The sequence below is a fragment of the Equus caballus genome, chromosome 28 (assembly GCF_041296265.1).
Source record: "Equus caballus isolate H_3958 breed thoroughbred chromosome 28, TB-T2T, whole genome shotgun sequence".
NCBI classification, from domain to species: Eukaryota; Metazoa; Chordata; class Mammalia; order Perissodactyla; family Equidae; genus Equus; species Equus caballus.
The window spans coordinates 30,574,216-30,593,443 of record NC_091711.1 but is presented as its reverse complement, the minus strand read 5'-3'; the positions used below and the strand labels follow the sequence as shown (position 1 = coordinate 30,593,443).

The following is a 19,228-nucleotide window of genomic DNA, read 5'->3' as shown; positions in this document are numbered from 1 at the left end:
CTAACAACTTAACTTTGATAGCATTCCTAAACTTTACACTTTTACTTTTCCCTCTCACATTTTAGGTTACCAATATAACAGTTTATGTATTTTTTATATTGTGTATTCAATAACAGATTATTGTAGTTATGGTTATTTTTACTACCTTTGCTTTTTTAATTTTGAAACTAGAGTTGTAAGTGAATTATGCAACAGCATTACCATGTTACAGAATCTATCTTTGACTATATATTTTACATTACCAGTGAGTTTTGTGCTACTTTCTTGAGTTTTTATAATGTTAATTAGCATCTCTTTTACTTCTGCTCAAAGAACTCCCTTTACCATTTCTTGTAAAGCACCTCTAGTGGTGATGAACTCCTTCAGTTTTTGTTGTTTTGGGAAAGGCTTTATCTCTCCATTTCTGAAGGAAAACTTTGCCAGTTATAGAATTCTTGGTTGACAGTTTTTTCTTTCAATATTGATTATATCATCCCATTCTCTCTTGGCCTGAAAAGTTTCTGTTGAGAAATATGCCAATAATCTTATGGAGGTCCCCTTGTAGCAACTTCTCTCTTTTCTCTTCCTGCTTTCAAAATTCTTTATCTTTGACTTTTGACAGTTTAATTATGTGTCTGGTGCACCCCTATTCAAGTTCAACCTTTTTGGGGACTTTTGGCTCTTATCAATCTAGGTGTCCATTTCTTTCCCTAGGTTTGGGGAGTTTTCAGCCATTATTGTTTTAAATATTCTTTCTGTCTCATTCTCTTTCTCTTCTCCTTCTGGAATTCTTATAATGCAGATATTGTTTGTTTTGATTGTGTCCCATAAGTCACAAATTCTTTCTTCACCCTTTTTCATTCTTTTTTGTTTCTGCTCCTCTGACTGGATAATTTCAAATGTCCTGTCTTCTAGATCACTGATTCCTTCTTCTATGTGGTAGAGTCTGCTTTTGCAGCTCTTCTTTGAATTCTCCAATTCAGTCATTGTAATTTTCAGCAGTAGGATTTCTGTTTAGTTTTTTTGATGGTTTCTTTCTTTTTTTTTTAGACTACAGCCAACATGAGTCACCTATCTATTTTTATTTAATGTTAAAAAGATATAAGTTTCTCTTGGAGCCCTGAACCTGGGGGAATTTTTTTTATTGAGATATAATTGACATGTAACATTATATCAATTTTCAGTATACAACATAATGATTCAATATTTGTGTATATTGCAAAATGATCACTACAATAAGTCTGGTTAAAATCCATCACCACACATAGTCAGAATTATTTTTCTTGTGACAAGAACTTTCAAGACCCACTCTTTTAGCAACTTTCAAATATACAATAGAGTGCTATTAACTATAGTCACCATATTGCACATTATATCCCAATGACCTGTTTATTTTATAACTGGAAGTTTGTACCTTTTGACCACCTTCACCTGTTTGGCTCACTCTCTAACCCCCACCTATGGCAACCCCTAATCTCTTCTCTGTACCTGTGACTTTTGTTTTGTTTTGTTTTATATCCCACATGTAAGTGAGATCATATGATAATTTCTCTTTCTCTGTCTGAAATTTCACTTAGCACAATGCCCTCAAGATCTACCTGTGTTGTCACAAATGGAAAGATTTCTTTTTCTTTTTTATGGCTGATAATATTCCATTATATAGATATAGATATCTACATCATATTTTCTTTATTCATTTATCCATTGATGGACATTTAAATTACTTTCATGTTTGGCTATTGTAAATAACACTACAATAAACATAGGGGTGCAGATATCTTTTCCTTTTTTTAAAAAAAAATTTATTTATTTATTTATATTGAGGTAATGTTGGTTTATAACATTATATAAGTTTCAGGTGTACATCATTATATTTCAATTTCTGTGTTCACCACAGAACACAATTACGTCATGTTCACCACCCAAAGACTAGTTACCATGCATCACCATACATATGAGCCTAGTCACCACTTTTGACTTCCTCCTTTTCCCCTTCTCCTCTGGTAACCACCAATTTAATCTGTGTATGTGTTTGTTGTTTTTGTCTTCTGAGTGAGATCATACGGTATTTGACTTTCTCCATCTGATTTGTTTCACTTAGCATAGTACCCTCAAAGTCCATCCATGTTGTCACAAATGGCGAGACTTCATCTTTTTTTTATAGCTTCGTAATAGTCCATTGTGTGTATGTACCACATCTTCTTTATCCATTCATCACTTGATGGGCACTTAGGTTGTTTCCAAGTCTTGGCTGCTGTGAAATAATGCCACAATGAACATAGGGGTGCGTATATATTTTTGCATATGTGTTTTCATATTCTTTGGATAAATACCCAGCAGTGGAATAGCTGAATCATATGGTAGTTCTATTCTTAATTTTTTGAGGAATCTCTGTACTGTTTTCCATAGTGACCACACCAGGTTGCATTCCCACCATCAGTGTATGAGAGTTTCTTTTCTCCACATCCTCTCCAAAGCTTGCTATTTCTTGTCTTGTTAATTATAGCCATTCTGACGGGTGTGAGGTGATATCTCATTGTAGTTTTGATTTGCATTTCCCTAATAATTAGTGATGTTGAACATCTTTTCATGTGCCCATTGGCTGTCTGTATATCTTCTTTGGAAACATATCTGTTTGGATCTTTTGCCCACTTTTTAAATGGGCTGTTAGTATTTTTGCTGTTGAGATGTATGAGTTCTTTGTATATTTTGGATGTTAACCCCTTATCATGTATATGGTTTGCAAATATCTTCTCCCAATCATTAAGTTGTCTTTTCATTTTATTGATGGTTTCTTTGCTGTGCAGAAGTTTTTTAGTTTGATGTAGTCCCATTTGTTTATTTTTTTCTTTTGTTTCCCTTGCCTGGTCAGACATGGTATTTGAAAATACACTGCTAAGACTGATGTTGGAGTGTACTGCCTGTGTTTTCTTGTAGAAGTTTTATGGTTTCGGGTCTAACATTCAAGTTTAATCCATTTTGAGTTAATTTTTGTATATGGTGTAAGATAATGGTCTACTTTCATTCTTTTGCATGTGGTAGTCCAGTTTTCCCAAAACCATTTATTGAAGAGACTTTCTCCATTGTAAGTTCTTTGCTCCCTTGTTGAAAACTAGCTGTCCATAGATGTGTGGGTTTATTTCTGGGCTCTTGATTCTGTCCCATTGATCTGTGTGTCTATTTTTGTGCCAGTACCATGCTGTTTTTATTACTATAACTTTGTAGTATATTTTGAAATCAGAGAGTGTGATATCTCCAACTTTATTCTTTTTTCTCAGGATTCTTTTGGCTATTTGGGGTCTTTTGTTGTTCCTAAGAAATTTTAATAAACAAAATTAATTTTGTTGTTCCTAAGAAATGAATAATTTTTTATCTTGTTGTTGTTGTTCCTAACAAATAAATAAGTCCTAAATAAATTTTAGGGTTGTTTGTTCTATTTCTGTGAAAAATGTCATTGGAACTTTGATGGGGATTGCATTGAATCTGTAGATTGCTTTAGGAAGTATGGACATTTTAACTATGTTAATTATTCCAACCCAAGAGCACAGAATATCTTTCCATTTCTCTGTGTCATCTTCAATTTCTTTCAATAATGGTTTATAGTTTTCAGTGCACAGGTCTTTCACCTCTTTGGTTGAATTTATTTCTAGTATTTTATTCTTTTTTGTTGTAATTGTAAATGAGATTGTATTCTTAATTTCTCTTTCTGTTACTTCATTGTTAGTATATAGAAACACAACTGATTTTTGTATGTTGATTTTGTACCCTGCAACTTTACTGTATTTATTATTTCTAATAGTTTTTTGGTGGATTCTTCAGGGTTTTCTCTATATAAAATCATGTCATCTGCAAATAGTGACAGTTTTACTTCTTCCTTTCCAATTTGGATCCCTTCTATTTCTTTTTCTTGCCTGATTGCTCTGGCTAGGACTTCCAATACTATGTTAAGTAAGAGTGGCAAAAGTGGGCATCCTTGTTTGTTTCCTGTTCTTAAAGGGATAGCTTTCAGTTCTTCTCCATTGAGTATGATGTTGGCTGTGTGTTTGTCATATATGACCTTTATTATATTGAGGTACTTTCCTTCTATACTCATTTTATTCAGAGTTTTTATCATACATGGCAGCAGTATCTTTTCAAATGCTTTCTCTGCATCTATTGAGATGATTATGTGATTTTTATTCTTCATTTTGTTAATGTAGTGTATCATGTTGATTGATTTGCAGATGTTGAACCATCCCTGCATCCTTAGAATAAATCCCACTTGATCATGGTGGATGATCTTTTTAAAGTATTGTTGTGTTTGATTTGCTAGTATTTTGTTGAGGATTTTTGCAGAGATGTTCATCAGTAATATTGGCCTGTAATTTTCTTTTTTTGTGTTGTCTTCGTCTGGTTTTGATAACAGGGTAATATTGGCCTTGTAGAATGAGTTAGGGTGCTTCCTCTCCTCTTCAATTTTTTGGAAGAGTTTGAGCAGGATAGGTATTAAATCTTCTTGAATGTTTGGTAGAATTCACCAGGCAAGTCATCTGGTCCTGGACTTTTATTTTTTAGGAGGTTTTTGATTACTGTTTTGATGTCCTTACTGGTGATTGGTCTATTTAAATTCTTTATTTCCTCTTGATTCAGTTTCAGAGGGTTGTACGATTCTAAGAATTTATCCATTTCTTCTAGATTATCCAACTTGTTGGCATATAGCTTTTCATAGTATTCTCTTATAATTTTTTTGTATTTCTGAGGTGTCTCTGTTGTAATCTCACATCTTTCATTTCTGATTTTATTTATTTGAGCCTTCTCTCTTTTTCCCTTGGTGAGTCTAGCTGAAGGTTTGTCAATTTTGTTTATCTTTTCAAGGAATCAGCTCTTATTTTCATTGATTTTTTTCTATTTTTTTTTTTAGTCTCTATTTCATTTATTTCTGCTCTGATTTTTTATTATTTCCTTCCTTCTATTGATTTTGGGCTTTATTTGTTCTTTTTTCTCTAGTTCCTTTAGGTGTACTGTTAGATTGTTCATTTGAGATTTTTCTTGTTTGTTGAGGTAGACCTGTATTACTATAAACTTCCCTCTAAGAACTGCTTTTGCTGTATCCCATAAATTTTGGCATCTTGTATTTTTATTTGTCTCCAGGTATTTTTTGATTCCTCTTTGACTTATTCATTGACCCAATAGTTGTTCAGTTTCATTTCTATTGAGATGACCATGTAAAATTTTATCCTTCATTTTGTTAATGTATCACAGTGATTGATTTGCTGATACAGAATCATCCTTGCATCCCTGGAATAAATCTTACTTAATTGTGGTGTATGATCCTTTTAATGTGTTGTAGAATTTGGTTTGGTAATATTTTGTTGAAGATCTATGTTCATCAGGATATCGACCTGTAATTTTCTTTTCCTGTCATGTCCTTGTCTGGTTTTGGTATCCAGATAATGCTGGCCTCGTAAAATGAGTTTGGAATTGTTCCCTCCTCTTCAACTTTTTGGAAGAGTTTGAGAAGGCTTGGTATTAATTCTCTTTAAATGTTTGGTAGAATTCAGCAGTGAAGCCATCTGGTCCTGGACTTTTGTTTCTTGGGAGATTTTTGATTACTGATTCAATCTCCTTGCTAGTAATTGGTCTGTTCAGATTTTCTATTTCTTCCTGATTCAGTCTTGGTAGGTTGTATCTTTCAAGGAATTTATCCATTTCTTCTACGCTGTCCAGTTTGTTGGATATGGTTGTTTATAGTAGTCTCTTAGGATCCTTTGCATTTCTTTGGTATTATTGCTGATTTCATTTGAGTTCTCTCTTTTTTTTGCTTAGTCTAGCTAAAAGTTTATCAATTTTGTTTATCTTTTCAAAGAACCAGCCTTTAGTTCCATCTATCTTTTCTGTTGTCTTTTTAGTGTCCATTTCATTTATTTCTTCTCTGATCTTTGTTATTTCCTTCCTTCTACTAACTTTGGGCTTCATTTTTTTTTCTAATTCCTTCATATGTAAAGTTAAGTTGTTTATTTGTGATCATTTTTGTTTCTTGATGTAGGCATTTATTGCTATGAACTTCCTTTTATATCTACTTTTGTTCCTGTAAGCTTTGATTTGTCATATTTCCATTTTCATTTGTCTCAAAATATTTTTTTATTTCTCTTTGATTTCTTCTTTGGCCCATTGGTTGCTCAGTGGCATGTTTAGTCTCCACATATTTGTGAATTTTCCTGGTTCTTTTTGGTAATTGATTTCCATTTTTATACCATTGTGGTTGGAAGAGATGCTTGATATGATTTTAATGTTCTTATACTTATTAAGACTTGTTTTGTGGCCTAACATATGACCTACCCTGTGTGCTTGGGAAGAAGATGTATTCTGTTGCTTTGGGATGGAATATTCTGTATATGTCTATTAGGTCCATCTGGTCTAATAAGTCACTTAAGGCCAATGTTTCCTTACTGATTTTCTGTAAGGATGATCTATTTATGAAAGTGGGGTATTAAAGTCCCCTACTATTATTATATTGCTGTCTATTTCTCCCTTTAGGTCTCTTAATACTTCTTTATATTTAGGTCCATCTGAGGGAATTTCTTTTAAGATTTCTGTATAAGGAGCAATGAGCAAAATTTTATCAACTTTTCAACAATTACAGAAGTTTTAAAATATTGTTTTATTTTTTACCTTTTTTTCATCCCTTAGTGAAAGCTGACAGTGTAATGTTGTGGTCTAGTTCTATAAATCAAAGAAAGCAAGGCTACTCAAAGTGTATTGTGCTCACGTTTTCTGGGCTGATGTAAAAAAGCAAAGTGCAGTCTGAAGAACCTGATCCTGTGGCAAAGGACCTGCCATCTTCTGGCATAATCTTCAACCACCTGTCACAAGCATTGGCAGTACTTCTGACTGCTGATCTCACTGCCACTGCTGCCACCAGCACTGTCTCTGAATTGGCCTGCAGTCCTAAGCCCCACAGGGCCTGGCAGAGACTCCACAATGTCCATGAGCTCTTCTTTCAGGTGTTTGGTCTCTTAGTCACTCTATTCCTCTGCCATGAGGTTCTTGCCACCCAGCATGTTCCAGCCCCTACACTGCTGCTGCTGTAGCTGCCTTAGCTAACCTCCTCTTCCTCTGATGGTTTCTATTCTTTGTTGAACTTCTCATTTTGTTTTGCATCATTTTCCTAATTGTTTAGTTGTCTCTTGTGTGTTCTTGTACTTTTCTAAATTTCTTTAAGAGGAGTATTCTGAATTCATTGTCTGATAGTTCATAGATCTCCATTTCTTTAGGTTCAGCTATTGGAGCTTTATTAGTTTCCATTGGTGGTGTCATGTTTACGTGATTTTTCATGATCCTTGATTTCTTACATTGGTATCTACACATTTCAGTAAGAGGTCTCCTCTTTCAGACTTTACAGGTTTGCCTTGGCAGAGACAGTTCTTCACCAGTCAGCTTAGTTTGGTTTTCTGGACATGTTGGCTGGTAATGTCCAGATGGGGCTTGCTATAAGGCTCTATTTTGGGGTGGGGGCCTTGCCTGAGCTGGAGTCAGGGGAGTGATGCCACTGGCTGAGAACAGTTGGATAGGACTTCTGGCTTTGTTACCTGCCTAAGTGAGGCTATAGGATAGGCTCCACAGTTGCTTGGGTTCTCTGGTCAGGCTTACTAGATGGTTGGGACTGGGTACTATATTCAGCAGTGGGTCATCTATGAATTAGCTTCCTTGCCCTGGTGGGGCAGCAGGACAGGCCCAAGGGCCTGCATGTCTCCTTGTTGGGGATCCGAATCAGGCAAGGGTGTGCACTGATTCCCTGGCCAGACAGGGCCACTGGTTTTGCTCTGCAAATGGAGAAAGCCATGGGCTGTGCTCTTTGTTCAAGTGCCACTGTATGCAGGGCTGTTGGGAGGGCTACATAGCTTCCAGTGTGCTCCGGTTAGGTTCCTTGGTTGTGCAATCTGAAGGCTGTATTCAGCAATGAGTGGAACTATGAATTAGTTTCCTGCCCAGGCAGAGCAGGAGAATCAGCTCCAAGGCTGGAAGACCCTTCGTTTGTTGTCTTGACTCAAGTCGACCCACACTCGAGTTCCCTGGCTCAACAAGACCACTGGCTTTGCTCTGCATTTGATCAGCTCTGCCTGCCATACTCTCTGCTTGAGTCTGACTTGGCTATGCAGCCTCCAGGTGTTCTGATCAGGCTTTCTGGTCGGGTAGGCCAGGAGCTACACTCAGCAGTGAATGGAGCTATGAATTAACTCCCCTGCCTGAGTGGAATGGGAGGGCTAGCTGCAAGCAGCCTCTCAGCTGTTCTCGATCAGATTTTCTGGTCTGGAAGGGCTGGGAGTTACGCTCAGTAGTGGGTGGGGCTATGAACTAGCTCCCCTTCCTGGGTGGAGACAGGGATACCTCCAAGCCTGGCAAGGCTTTGTGGTCTTTACTCAACCCAACCCACTTCCCAATTTCCTTAGCCCTATGGTGCCACTGGCTTTGCTCTGCAGAATGTAAGTTCTCCCTGCTATACTCTTTGCTTATGTCGCTGAGCTATGTAGCTTTCAGGTCTTCTGGCCAGTCTTTCTGATTAGGTAGGGCTGGGAGCTACACTCAGCAGTGGGCTGGCCTATGGCTCAACTCCTCTGCATAGGAGGGGGCAGACCAGGCTCCAGGGCTAGCAAGGCTCTTCAATGGGGGGACCCAAATCAGGCAGACCTGCACCCTACGGACTTCCCTGGTCATGGCTCTGCAGATAAGCAAAGCTGCTGGCTGGGACTATTACTTGGATGCTGCAGGTAGGAATTCAGTCTGCCAAGATCCAAGTATTGGTTGTTGCGAGCCCCTTACGCCTCCTCTATTACAATCATATTCCCAGTGGTCAAGCCCTGTAGATTTCCCCATAATCCCTACAGAGCAAGACCAGAGTGGGAATTCCCAAGAAGCAACCCACAACACTAGGGAAGCTGGATGTCCACCCTGGGGTCTCTTTTCCCTCTGTAGGAAATGTAGGGTCAGGGGCGACCTCTCAGCATGATGAATTGCTGGGCTGGGGGAGGGGCAATGCGGTCAGCATGTAGCCACTCCTCTTATCCTTCTAATGCTGGCTGTCTTGATCTCTGTGGTGCAAGAGGGGTGTTTCAGCCTCACCTCCATGTTTTAGGATTTTCTCAGTGGTGTCTTGTCAATGAAGTTGTCAGTTTTCTTCTTGTGAGGGGGAGTGAAGTCAGGAATAATCTATGTCACCATCTTGGTGACGTCACTCCCAGCACTTGATTTCTTAGAAAGTCCCTCAGAAATTCCTGTCTATAACCTTCTTTGCCTTTCTGCCCCAACAAACCTAAAAGCATCTTAAGATATTCACCAAATGTTCCCTGTACCAAAAACAGGGAAGGTCAATTAGCGCATTCACTGTGCTGTTAGAAAGAAATGAAGGGAGGGAGGAAATAAAAAAATTATATGCTAGAAACATATCAGGAATTGTGACTGCCAGAGGCACTTGTGATAGTAAAGGTAGGATTCCAAGAGTAAAAAAATTTCTGGCCATAGAGTTGTCTTCAGTTCAGTTTATACTTAGGCCAGGTAGAAAGTGGTATTTAATAAATGTTTATTTCTTTATCCTGACCAGTGTCTTGGGTGGTCCCGTATCTAGTTCTGAATGTTCATGGTCCATTCCAAACCCAAGGAGGAACTCACAATTCCTTCCCTATCCCCATCACTCTCCATGCCCCAAGGAGTAGGAGAGCAGATGTGGATGTGCCAAATCCAAGGATTTATTGGGCCATGATGCTTGGGGTAGAGTTTCAGGCATAGCAAGCAGAAGTTACAATGCTGGGTCAGCAGAGCAAGTTGTCTCTTTGGAGCGTCTCTTATATTTCATCTCTTGAGACTTTCCTGGGAAATTCCTCTCCCCAGGACTGGCATGAAATATTTCACAGACTTCTCAGCCACTGACTGAAAAGAAAGCTCTGTCAATGGCCTCTTGTCTTCAGTTCCCGTAGAGTACATCTCCTTAGTTTAGGCCCTGCTAGGGTTAGTATTTCACATCCAGGAATGTCAGGTCAGAAGGAGTATTAGAAAGATGAAACTAAGAAATGGCTGAAGTTCTAGCCTGTCCAAAGCCACTCTGACTGACTGTTTCCATCTAAGGGAACATCTAAGGTCTCCTGGAAACAGTCAGCTCAGGTGAACCCACAGCCAAAATGAGACAGCATTTGATAGATGTGGTATTAGGAGCACTCTCATCTTTTCAATTAGCATAGGCAAGGTGATGACATGGTTCAAGCGTAGGTTCTGGAATCTCTGGAAAAAGAGTAATTACAACAACAGGTATTGCTTAGAAACACATTTTTTTTTTTCTAGACAGCCAGCCCCTTTCCTAGGATTAGCAGAACATACTAATAGGCAGGGAATTTAAAAGCATCTAAGTATCACTGGTTATATTTCATATTTCTTCAAAAAAGGGTGTCAGTGTTACTTTCCAAGCTATTCTGAGTGATTTCTAATTAGTTGGTGTGGTACCCTAAGAAGATAGCAATGGAAGCAAGACGGAAAATGTAGGTTAGGAAGAAAAGTGTGGTCTCTCTGAAGGGTGAAGTGATTTCTCAGGAGTATTTGGGAGTGATAGACCTTTCTTTAAAGATCTCACTCTTCTATGAGCCCTCTTATTTCATAAGAAAATACAACAGAATTTCAGAAGACCCAGCTAAAATATTCCATGTGCATAAATTTATTTTAAATTTTATTGCATCACATTATACAAGCATTAAACATGGCTTCATGTTGATGATTATTTAAATGTGAAAATTTATCATTCATGTCAGTAACTTTGGCTATTTACAAATAAGGAATTTCTATGTACTTTATATATCTCTGTATTTGTATGTACATATGTAAGAATACATGACTATACATATGTACACACAGAAATACATCTATGGCCATACACATAGCTATAGATATGTCATATATAATAATCTCTTCAGAAAGATCTGAAATAAAGAAAAAGTTGTAAACAGGGTCTTGTTTGTGTCGTTTGGTGACAAGGAATTAGGACCGGATGATGACATTCTAGGAATGTGTGTCCAGGTGTCTGAATACCCTTTTTAGCCCAGTGTCTGTAAAATTCACACAGGATAGAATGCAAAAAAGGTAGCAAACAGGCTGAAAAACAGGCCCAGTATACAAGTTCCCCTTGGTTTTAAAAACTTGAGAATGTAACTGCCCGTGACGTGCATGCTTGCTTGGTCAAGAATGGTCTATGGATGGAGAGCAATTGTGTGCTGGACTGCAACGTGATTTCACAGCAGTGTGATTTCCCAGGCAGTCCTGTAAGGGTGCTGACCCCCTGCTGCTGCCAATGTCTGCGACATGCACTGCGGTTGCATTTTAGTCATTCACTTCAATGTGCTTTTGCACAGCTGGGAGAAGTAAACAGAATTCAGGTCCTTGACCAGGAAATGAACTATTACCTGGAAAGAGAAAAGAAGGCATTAAAATCCTATGTGCACACAAAGGTTTAAGGACATGATGCGCAATGGTTTGTACTTAGTACAAATCAAAGCATTCAAAGAATTTATAACCCCAAACTGAGTCAGGTATGGTATAAACATTACTGTGCCTGCTTTACAGATGAACAGACTGAGTCAGAGGAGCAGTCTGAAGCAAGGTGACATCCTGCCAACTGTTGTGGGAATAAAGACAGACAACCACTATGCTTTCAAGCAAAAATTAGAAATGGCCTCTTTGGGGAGAAAGCAGACCATAAAGATGAGGACAGAAGAAACTCCCAGTTGGTTACCAGCCCTACAGCCTAATGCAGCCCCAAGGTGTGGATAATGTCAGCACTAGAGCTTCCGGGAGCAATTCTTGTCACTAATATCTGCCTCCTACCCCAACCAAATCATCTGGATAGTCAGCCTTTCTCCTCTGACCAGAGGCAGAGAAGAAGCCATCAGAATGGGTGGAGGCCACCAGGAGCTTGGGGCAAATTATAGAATCCCAGAAGGATAGTCTCTTAAAGTATCGTTCAGTCCAACCCCTTTACTTTTACTTTTGCAAACATGGAAATCGAATCCACATGAATGCTCCACCTCAGATCATAGACAAAGAGAATGGAAAAGCTAGGTCTAGAATCTGGTGGGTTACAACACAACGCTTAACGACAATACAAATCCTGTGTAGTACTCTATAAAACTTTATTGTTTCCTAAATGTCTCCCAAACATTGCCAATTTGAGCTGCATATTACTTCTGCTAGACAAGCAGGTTCAAAAAAATTAAGTAATTTTCCCAAACTCACATAGCCAAATAGCAGATCTGGAAAACGGCAAATTTACTAAGTAGTAAAACATTAAAAAAAAATTGTCTTTAGTGAAGCCAGGCTTACTTTGGAATTGGGGCAGGGCCAGTGTTTGACATCTATATACCACTATTAAACCTGTGGGCCTGGGTCAAGGTGGTTTCCTCTGAGTCCACCTCCTGGACTCAACACAGATCTGGGTTGATACAATTTCACTAATTTAACAATAAACTTCTCTGCAGGTATCACCTACATCTTAACCTACACAAAAAGTGAAAAATATACTTTTTCCCCTGTATATCTCATTTTTCCTTTGGAGGCCAAACTTTGGAAAATGTTTTCAAAATTAGTCTTCAAACAAATGGAGAGAGAGAAATGAAGGGCAAGGAAGGCAAAAGAAATGCTGTAATATTAAATTCATGGTGTATCAAAACTGAGATCTCACCTAATCATTTCGTCAATGAGGAAACTGAGGCCCAGAGAAGTTAAATGACTTGTCCAAGGACACATAGCTAGTAGTTGACTTGCCAGAGAAGAAAGGTTTCAGAAGAACTTTCTGATAAGATATGTGGGAACATTATGGAATTTTATTACAATGTTTTTAGCCTTAATCCATCCAACTTTTATTATCTAAATGTGCATTTAATGGGTGCCATGTGCTTAACACTGGGCTAACTAGTTAGAAGAATAAAATGATAATCCATAGAGACTTTCCTAAAGATGCTTACAATTGTGCTGGGGAAGCTTGATAACTATTTGAAAATCATACATTAACAACACAGATCAATATATGTCAACACATGTGGTACTGATGCAAGAACCAGATAAGTTTATAAGGAGTGAATTTCAATGGGCTGATGAGTCTGGGGAAACCTTTTAAAGGGGATGGCATGACATGGATCAGTCTGGGAGAAAAAAATGGGTAATGGAGAGAAGGCCATCTTGGGTGAGACGAAAAGGTGACTTTAATCAGAAAGAAGGAGCAGGTTGTCCTGGGGATATTAAGAGAATAGCCAGGCTGGAGTAGAAGGCAGAGGAAGGTTTATTTCAGAGAACACCTAGGCCAACTCATGAAGACCTTGACTGCCAGGCCAGAGTGTGCCATGGAGGCAGAGAAGAGTTGCAGGAGTTGTGTGCAAAGGGAAGATCAAGTTAAATTTGCAATTAAACTAAGAAACAGCTGATTTTGGAAGCTTCTCAGGAGTTTATTTTGATCCCTATCAGAAGAACAATGACAAGATTTGATTCGGGGAGTTTAAAGCACCCCCTCCCAACCAAGGAGAGGTTTCAGACCACGAGCACACCTCTCACCTGCCTGGTCATGGCCACTCATTGTGGTGTGCTTTTCCATTTTTCTTCCTCTCCTTTCGTTCCTTCTGGAGACGCTCCAGTTCTGCTTCATACATCATCTCCTGAATCAAGTACTTCTCTCTTCTCATTCGATCCCTTAGATCTTTTGGGAGGTCTGGGATCAGATATGAAATGAGGTGCTTTATACAAAACACGAGGTGCTAAAAACAAAGAAGAGAATACAACAGACTCAGGTCTATTGTCCATTCTTTGCCACAAAGAGCTCTGGGGGTTGGTTCAAGAACTTCTCTTGCTCCAGGGATGTGGAGCCTCTGGAGTATCTGGAAAGTGAGATGAGGCCAGGGGAGGTGTGTGTGAAGAAAGAAGATCACAGGGCTAGGTGAGGAACGAACTTGGTCTGATGGCACCACATAGGGAATGAGAAGAGGAGTCAGCAAAGAAGGTGGAGAAGGAGGCGTCAGAGAATGCAAAGGAGAACCAGAAGAATCAGAAAACCCAGGTTTGAATTCCAGCTCTGTAGCTTTTACTGGTTAAGAGCTGTCTGTCTACCTGATGCTAAGTCACTCTGAGCCTCAATTTGCTCACCTATAAACTGAGTGTTATTGTGAAAATTATAAGAAAAAATTTTTAAATGCTTTATGGATTGCTAAATGCTTTGCAGTCTTGATTGTAAGAATTATCAGTGGGCCTAAGGGAAATGATCATTTCAGGAAGAAATGTTTTTCTTTTCTTTCTTTTTGGTAAACTGCCACAAATACTAATAGTTGGAACTCTAGAATCACTGTCATTCCTATTCATCTATATGATGGAGACCAATAAAGTACTACATGACAATTTAAAGGTCCTTACAATTCTAAAGTATTAAATAAAGATTAATCATCTTCAAATGATACCATTAAGTATTCTTAATTTCATTTAAAATTTGGTCACACATGGATGCCATAGGATCCTGACAATTAAGAGGATTTTCTGTATTGTTCTAGTATTTTAAAATAGTTTAATAAAAATATATTGAAAAGAAATGGAAAGTTCTACTTGATAAGCCAAGTAATAACTTAATACAACCACTTTTTTATTTTGTATGAAAAATTTTAAGACAGTAGCGGATTAAAAATATTTTCTTTAGATAAACAAATACATGGACAAAGAGAACAGATAAGTGGTTACCAGAAGAGCAGGGGGTGGGGGGGTGAGCATAAGGGGTAAATGGGCACATATATATGGTGACTGACAAGTAATAATGTAAAACTGAAATTTCACAATGTTATAAACTATATGGCCTCAATTAAAAAAAATATGTTCTTTAAAGAGGGATTGAGCCATTGATAAGCTAATTCCCAAGGAAGAGCAGCTTAATATTGTCTTCTTTTGGTTGCCTGGAGTGAAGGAAAAAACAGTGATGGATTAGTTTCAAAGAGGTATAGGAAGCATCTAGTCTAAGCCAAGAAGCAGCCTTGGCTTGCATTAATTTGGGCTTTCATATATGTGACAGGAGATGAAATTTCCATTTATGAGTACAGTTAGAGAAATGCAAACTATTTTTAGCAGGAATTTTCTTAAAGACTAAAAGAAAATAGATGATGTGTTTTTATTGACACGTAATATAGGCAATTACTAGGTAGATTACATTTTGTAAGTGCTTAGATAAGCAATACTTATTTGTGTGCTTAACACAAGTAATTTCATGATGATACACAACCAGAAGCTACCACTTGTAATACCTAGTTCAACATTTTCCAATCCATAAGACTTGAACACCTGCATCAGAATAATCTTGAAGGGCTTGTAAAAAGAAAATTGCAGACATGATGTATCAGAATCTCTGGAAGGGGGATGGAAAAACTGCAATTTTCCTAGTTTAAGAATCATGGCTCTTGAATATTAAATTTAGGGCCAATGATTCTTGACTTACCCATTAACAAGTAGCAATTTACTTTCAAATATTTCTTGGAAAATTCAAGTACTTTAATTAAGGAGAAGATAAAGAGATTATGTAATATTACTATACTACTTCTGGATGTGAAAAATCACATTGAAAGTTCTCGTAACTTATATTTATATATGACTTCTTGTTAGTTCATTATGTCAAAGGAAATAGAAGAGTTGGTTGAGAAAACTTACCTCAAATACAATGATAAAAGCCAATCGGGCTGCTAGGACATGCCAGAACTGCAGTGTGTAGCCATAGGGCACCAGTGAATGAGGAGGGTCACGGTAATCTCGGTATCTGTAAATATCCAGGAGAACGTTACATTCTAAAGTATGATTTTTCTGACTCCAAAATCTCTTCCATTCCCACTCATTCATGGGAGAAAAGTTTTAAAAGTTTCTGTATACTAGACATCTGTCATTTTGGTTGTTCAGCATTTCTTCTGGTTAAAGAATCTCTCTTCTCCTCTTGGGAATCATCTGTGTGGGTTGAGCAGGGCTTGCCCCCTCCCCTGACCTCAGCTCAGAAGATGAGCCAGACCTGATGGGCGAGACTCCCCATCAGGACTTCTGCTAGAATGATCACTTGATAAATTATCGCTAAGCCCACAGGATTTAAAGCCTGCAGCTGCTGGTGGTCATCACAAGCTGTGTAGAGAGATCCTGCTTGAGACTGAAGTCAATATAACAAAGCAAAGCTAGCAGAGAGGCAGTATCTTGCTGACACTGCTGGAGGCTTGGGATCCAGCCATTACTAATGTTAATATCACCATTCCAACCTCCCAGTTACCTGAATCAATGAATTTTTTTTTGTTTCAGTTTATGCTGGATTTCTGCCACTCACCACTAAAGACTCCTTCCTAATGTATGCTCCAGTCAGCATCAAATTCCACAAATGTTTGTTGAGCATCTCCTAGGGGCCAAACAGTACTCTAGAAACTTAAATCCATGTGACTCCATTTTATCCTTACCACACTATTACTATTATTGCAGGTGGGAAAACTGAAAAGTGACTCTCTCAATGTCATCCAGTTTTCATATGTTTTGAATCTAATGTTCTTTTCATTAGCTCCAGAAAAGTATAAGATCTGGCAATATTGGTTATTCCAACATCTCTGCTGTGTAGACATAGCAAATTCCTTTGTCTGAATAAAAATTTAGATTATCCAGTCTCTCATATAAAACAGTACCTAACCTCAAGTTCAGCACTAATTTGCATATGAGGATACAGGATAATTCCTATGCATAATATCTTTGAAAAGTATCAAAGACTACAAAAATATGAGGTGTCACTTTTATCATCATCATCATCACAATGACCTTAATTATTATTAGTGTCTATGGAATGTAGTAATAATATATTATGATTATCTTGTCAGTAAAGTGATATTTATGATGAGTATCTGAAATTAAGAATGAATCTGTTAGTGCCTCAGATTGTTGGACTCTCTGTAATGATGAGACTAGGTAATCGTCTAAACACTATTCTTTCATTATAATATATAGTTACATAATCTGTTCCTGTCATAGGTCCAAAACAATGATATATTTCAAATATAGTCCAAGAAAATATTCTAGAAGAAAAATAGCAGTATGCTTTTAATTATACATATGGCCGATTATTAGACAAAAGTATATTTATAAAAGGAGGGAGCCCAAATTGTTTCAAAATTTGCCTTCATTAACTCCTCAGACTTTTTACACAATAATGTTTACTAAAACAAGAAATTCTTTTCAGGAGTCACTGGTCCCTCTCCTATTTATGCCTCTACTCTGCTCTCATGTTTTGCCTTTCATTTCGACTGCTGCATTTTGACTAGCTTCTCAGACCTCGTTTGGCTTTTCATTTGAAGAATTTTGACAAATCTCTTCCTGTCTGGATCCCTTCTAAATTCACTGGGTGGAAAAATCATGGTTTTTCCTTGACCCTGCAGACTATTTTCCTTGACTATTTCCAGAAAATACAATTCAGATGTATCATTCTTGAAATTCCTGCTAAAAATTCATAGCAAATAAATGAATTCATTTATTCATTCTATGCTGAATAAATAAGGATATGTCAAATATAAACAGCCATTAAATGTAAGTATGAAAACTAGAAAGTTAAAATGACTCAATTTTATGACTCAATAATGATAGTAGATTATCAAACACAATGACTCTATTTGTAAAATTGTACACAGATAATATGCAAAAGTGAAAACGGTTGTTTCAAGATGGTGATTTAAAATTTTAATTTATGAATTTTTAAGATTAAAAAAATTAATGTTCTTTACATTTTCTTTTTAATGTTTAGAAAACATTATACACATGGCTATGGTGAGCTGGCAGCATTTTAGATAATTTCTCTGTAGAGATCCAGTTGTTGAGAATATGTATCTATTTGTTCAGGCTTGTGTAACATATGTCCATTTGCAGATTTATCACAGAGTTCAGCTAACCTGTGCTCAGAGAACACAATGTGCATATAATGGCACTTAGGTTCTGAGAACAAGAATGAGAAGTTGTGAAATTCTTGGTTCAGTTTTCAGAAGCAGCAGGTTTCTGGTCTTCCGACTCTCTTAAGTCATTGTACCATAAAGTCAAGTTTCTCTCTAGAAAATTTCTTATTGCTACCCTAAGGGAATTAAAACTCCATGGTGCCATAGTTTGGCTGTCGTCATCTTCAGGGCCTGCAGCTATGTCTAGAATTGTGCACTGAAAAGCACACTGGAACCAAGTTTGCGGTTTGCCTGACTAATATGATCTTGGGTAATTCATGAAGCTTCTGTGGACATCAGGTTTCCCTAGCAACAAAATTAGTCTCTCCATCTCACCCTATTCTAAAATTTTAGACTCTTGCTCTTTTCTTCTATGAGTTTGCAGGTGACTGTTGCAAGCGAAACTCTCAGTTCACACTCCAGCCTACTCCTCCCTGATCGCATTGGCCTTTTCCGTGAGGCAGAGGTTTGAGGGAGGACTATGCTCAGATGTCATTTGTGCTTCGTGTCTCTGTTTTTGATACAGTACTATTTATTTGCAAATGACTGGTTACATGTTCTCTGGCACTTGTACAAGAAAACACTTTCCTGTCCTGCTGTAGAAATAGCCAGGAAGCTAATCTCCAAAGCTAATTAAATCAAAGGTTTACTCCTCTAATCTTTTAGCCTAGCACCTTCAAAGATACTACGTAGCCCAGAGGCATTAACGTTTGGAGGAATTTTTTCCTGCAAGTCAGAGTTGTTTTCAGAAAATAATTTCCTAGCTTCAATTTTACATGTGGGAAAGGAGAGATGTTTCCTCTTGACTTAAGTTAATGCATTTTCTAAAGTTGCTTTTATTTCTCAAGAAATGGATGATTGACTTGCAAATATTATTTTTCTAGCAGTAAGGATAGTTAATTCATCCTACTGTTTAAACTGTGAAAATAAAAGTACATGTACATTTGAAAGGATCATAAGTGAACCTCATGTAACCCCCATCCAAGTTAAGACATAGAACATGGTCAGTGGCTAAGTAATGCCTCAGTGGCAATCCCAGACACCCCAATAAATAACAGCTATTGTAATTTTTTGCTTTTCTTTATAGTTATACTACTTATGCAAGTGTTCCTAAATAAAACAGTGCTTAGTATTGTCTGCTTTGAACTCTATATAAATGGAATCATATTGTACCTGTTATGCTGTGATTACATCTTTAATTATTATGTAATTTATTTTTGAGTTCTCAATTCTATTCCATTTTGTATTTATCTGTTCCTAAGACAACATCACACTGATTA

At 37.5% G+C, this 19,228-nt stretch overlaps 1 protein-coding gene across 14 annotated transcripts in view; it reads right to left on the bottom strand.

Moving 5' to 3' along the window:
* Positions 1 to 10,636: 10,636 nt before the first annotated feature.
* ANO4 (anoctamin 4) overlaps positions 10,637 to 19,228 on the bottom strand; it is a 381,203-nt gene continuing 372,611 nt past the window's right edge. For 10 of the 14 annotated variants that reach the window (XM_070254006.1, XM_070254010.1, XM_070254005.1 and 7 more), the window contains 3 exons: positions 15,661 to 15,766; positions 13,540 to 13,739; positions 10,637 to 11,399 (listed from right to left, as the gene is read on the bottom strand). In XM_070254006.1, the coding sequence (XP_070110107.1) occupies positions 13,548 to 13,739; positions 15,661 to 15,766 (298 nt within the window). In that variant the 3' untranslated portion in view covers positions 10,637 to 11,399; positions 13,540 to 13,547. The remainder of the gene's footprint in view (positions 11,400 to 13,539; positions 13,740 to 15,660; positions 15,767 to 19,228) is intronic. The other 4 variants (XM_070254009.1, XM_070254017.1, XM_070254014.1 and 1 more) reach the window with 2 other exon arrangements.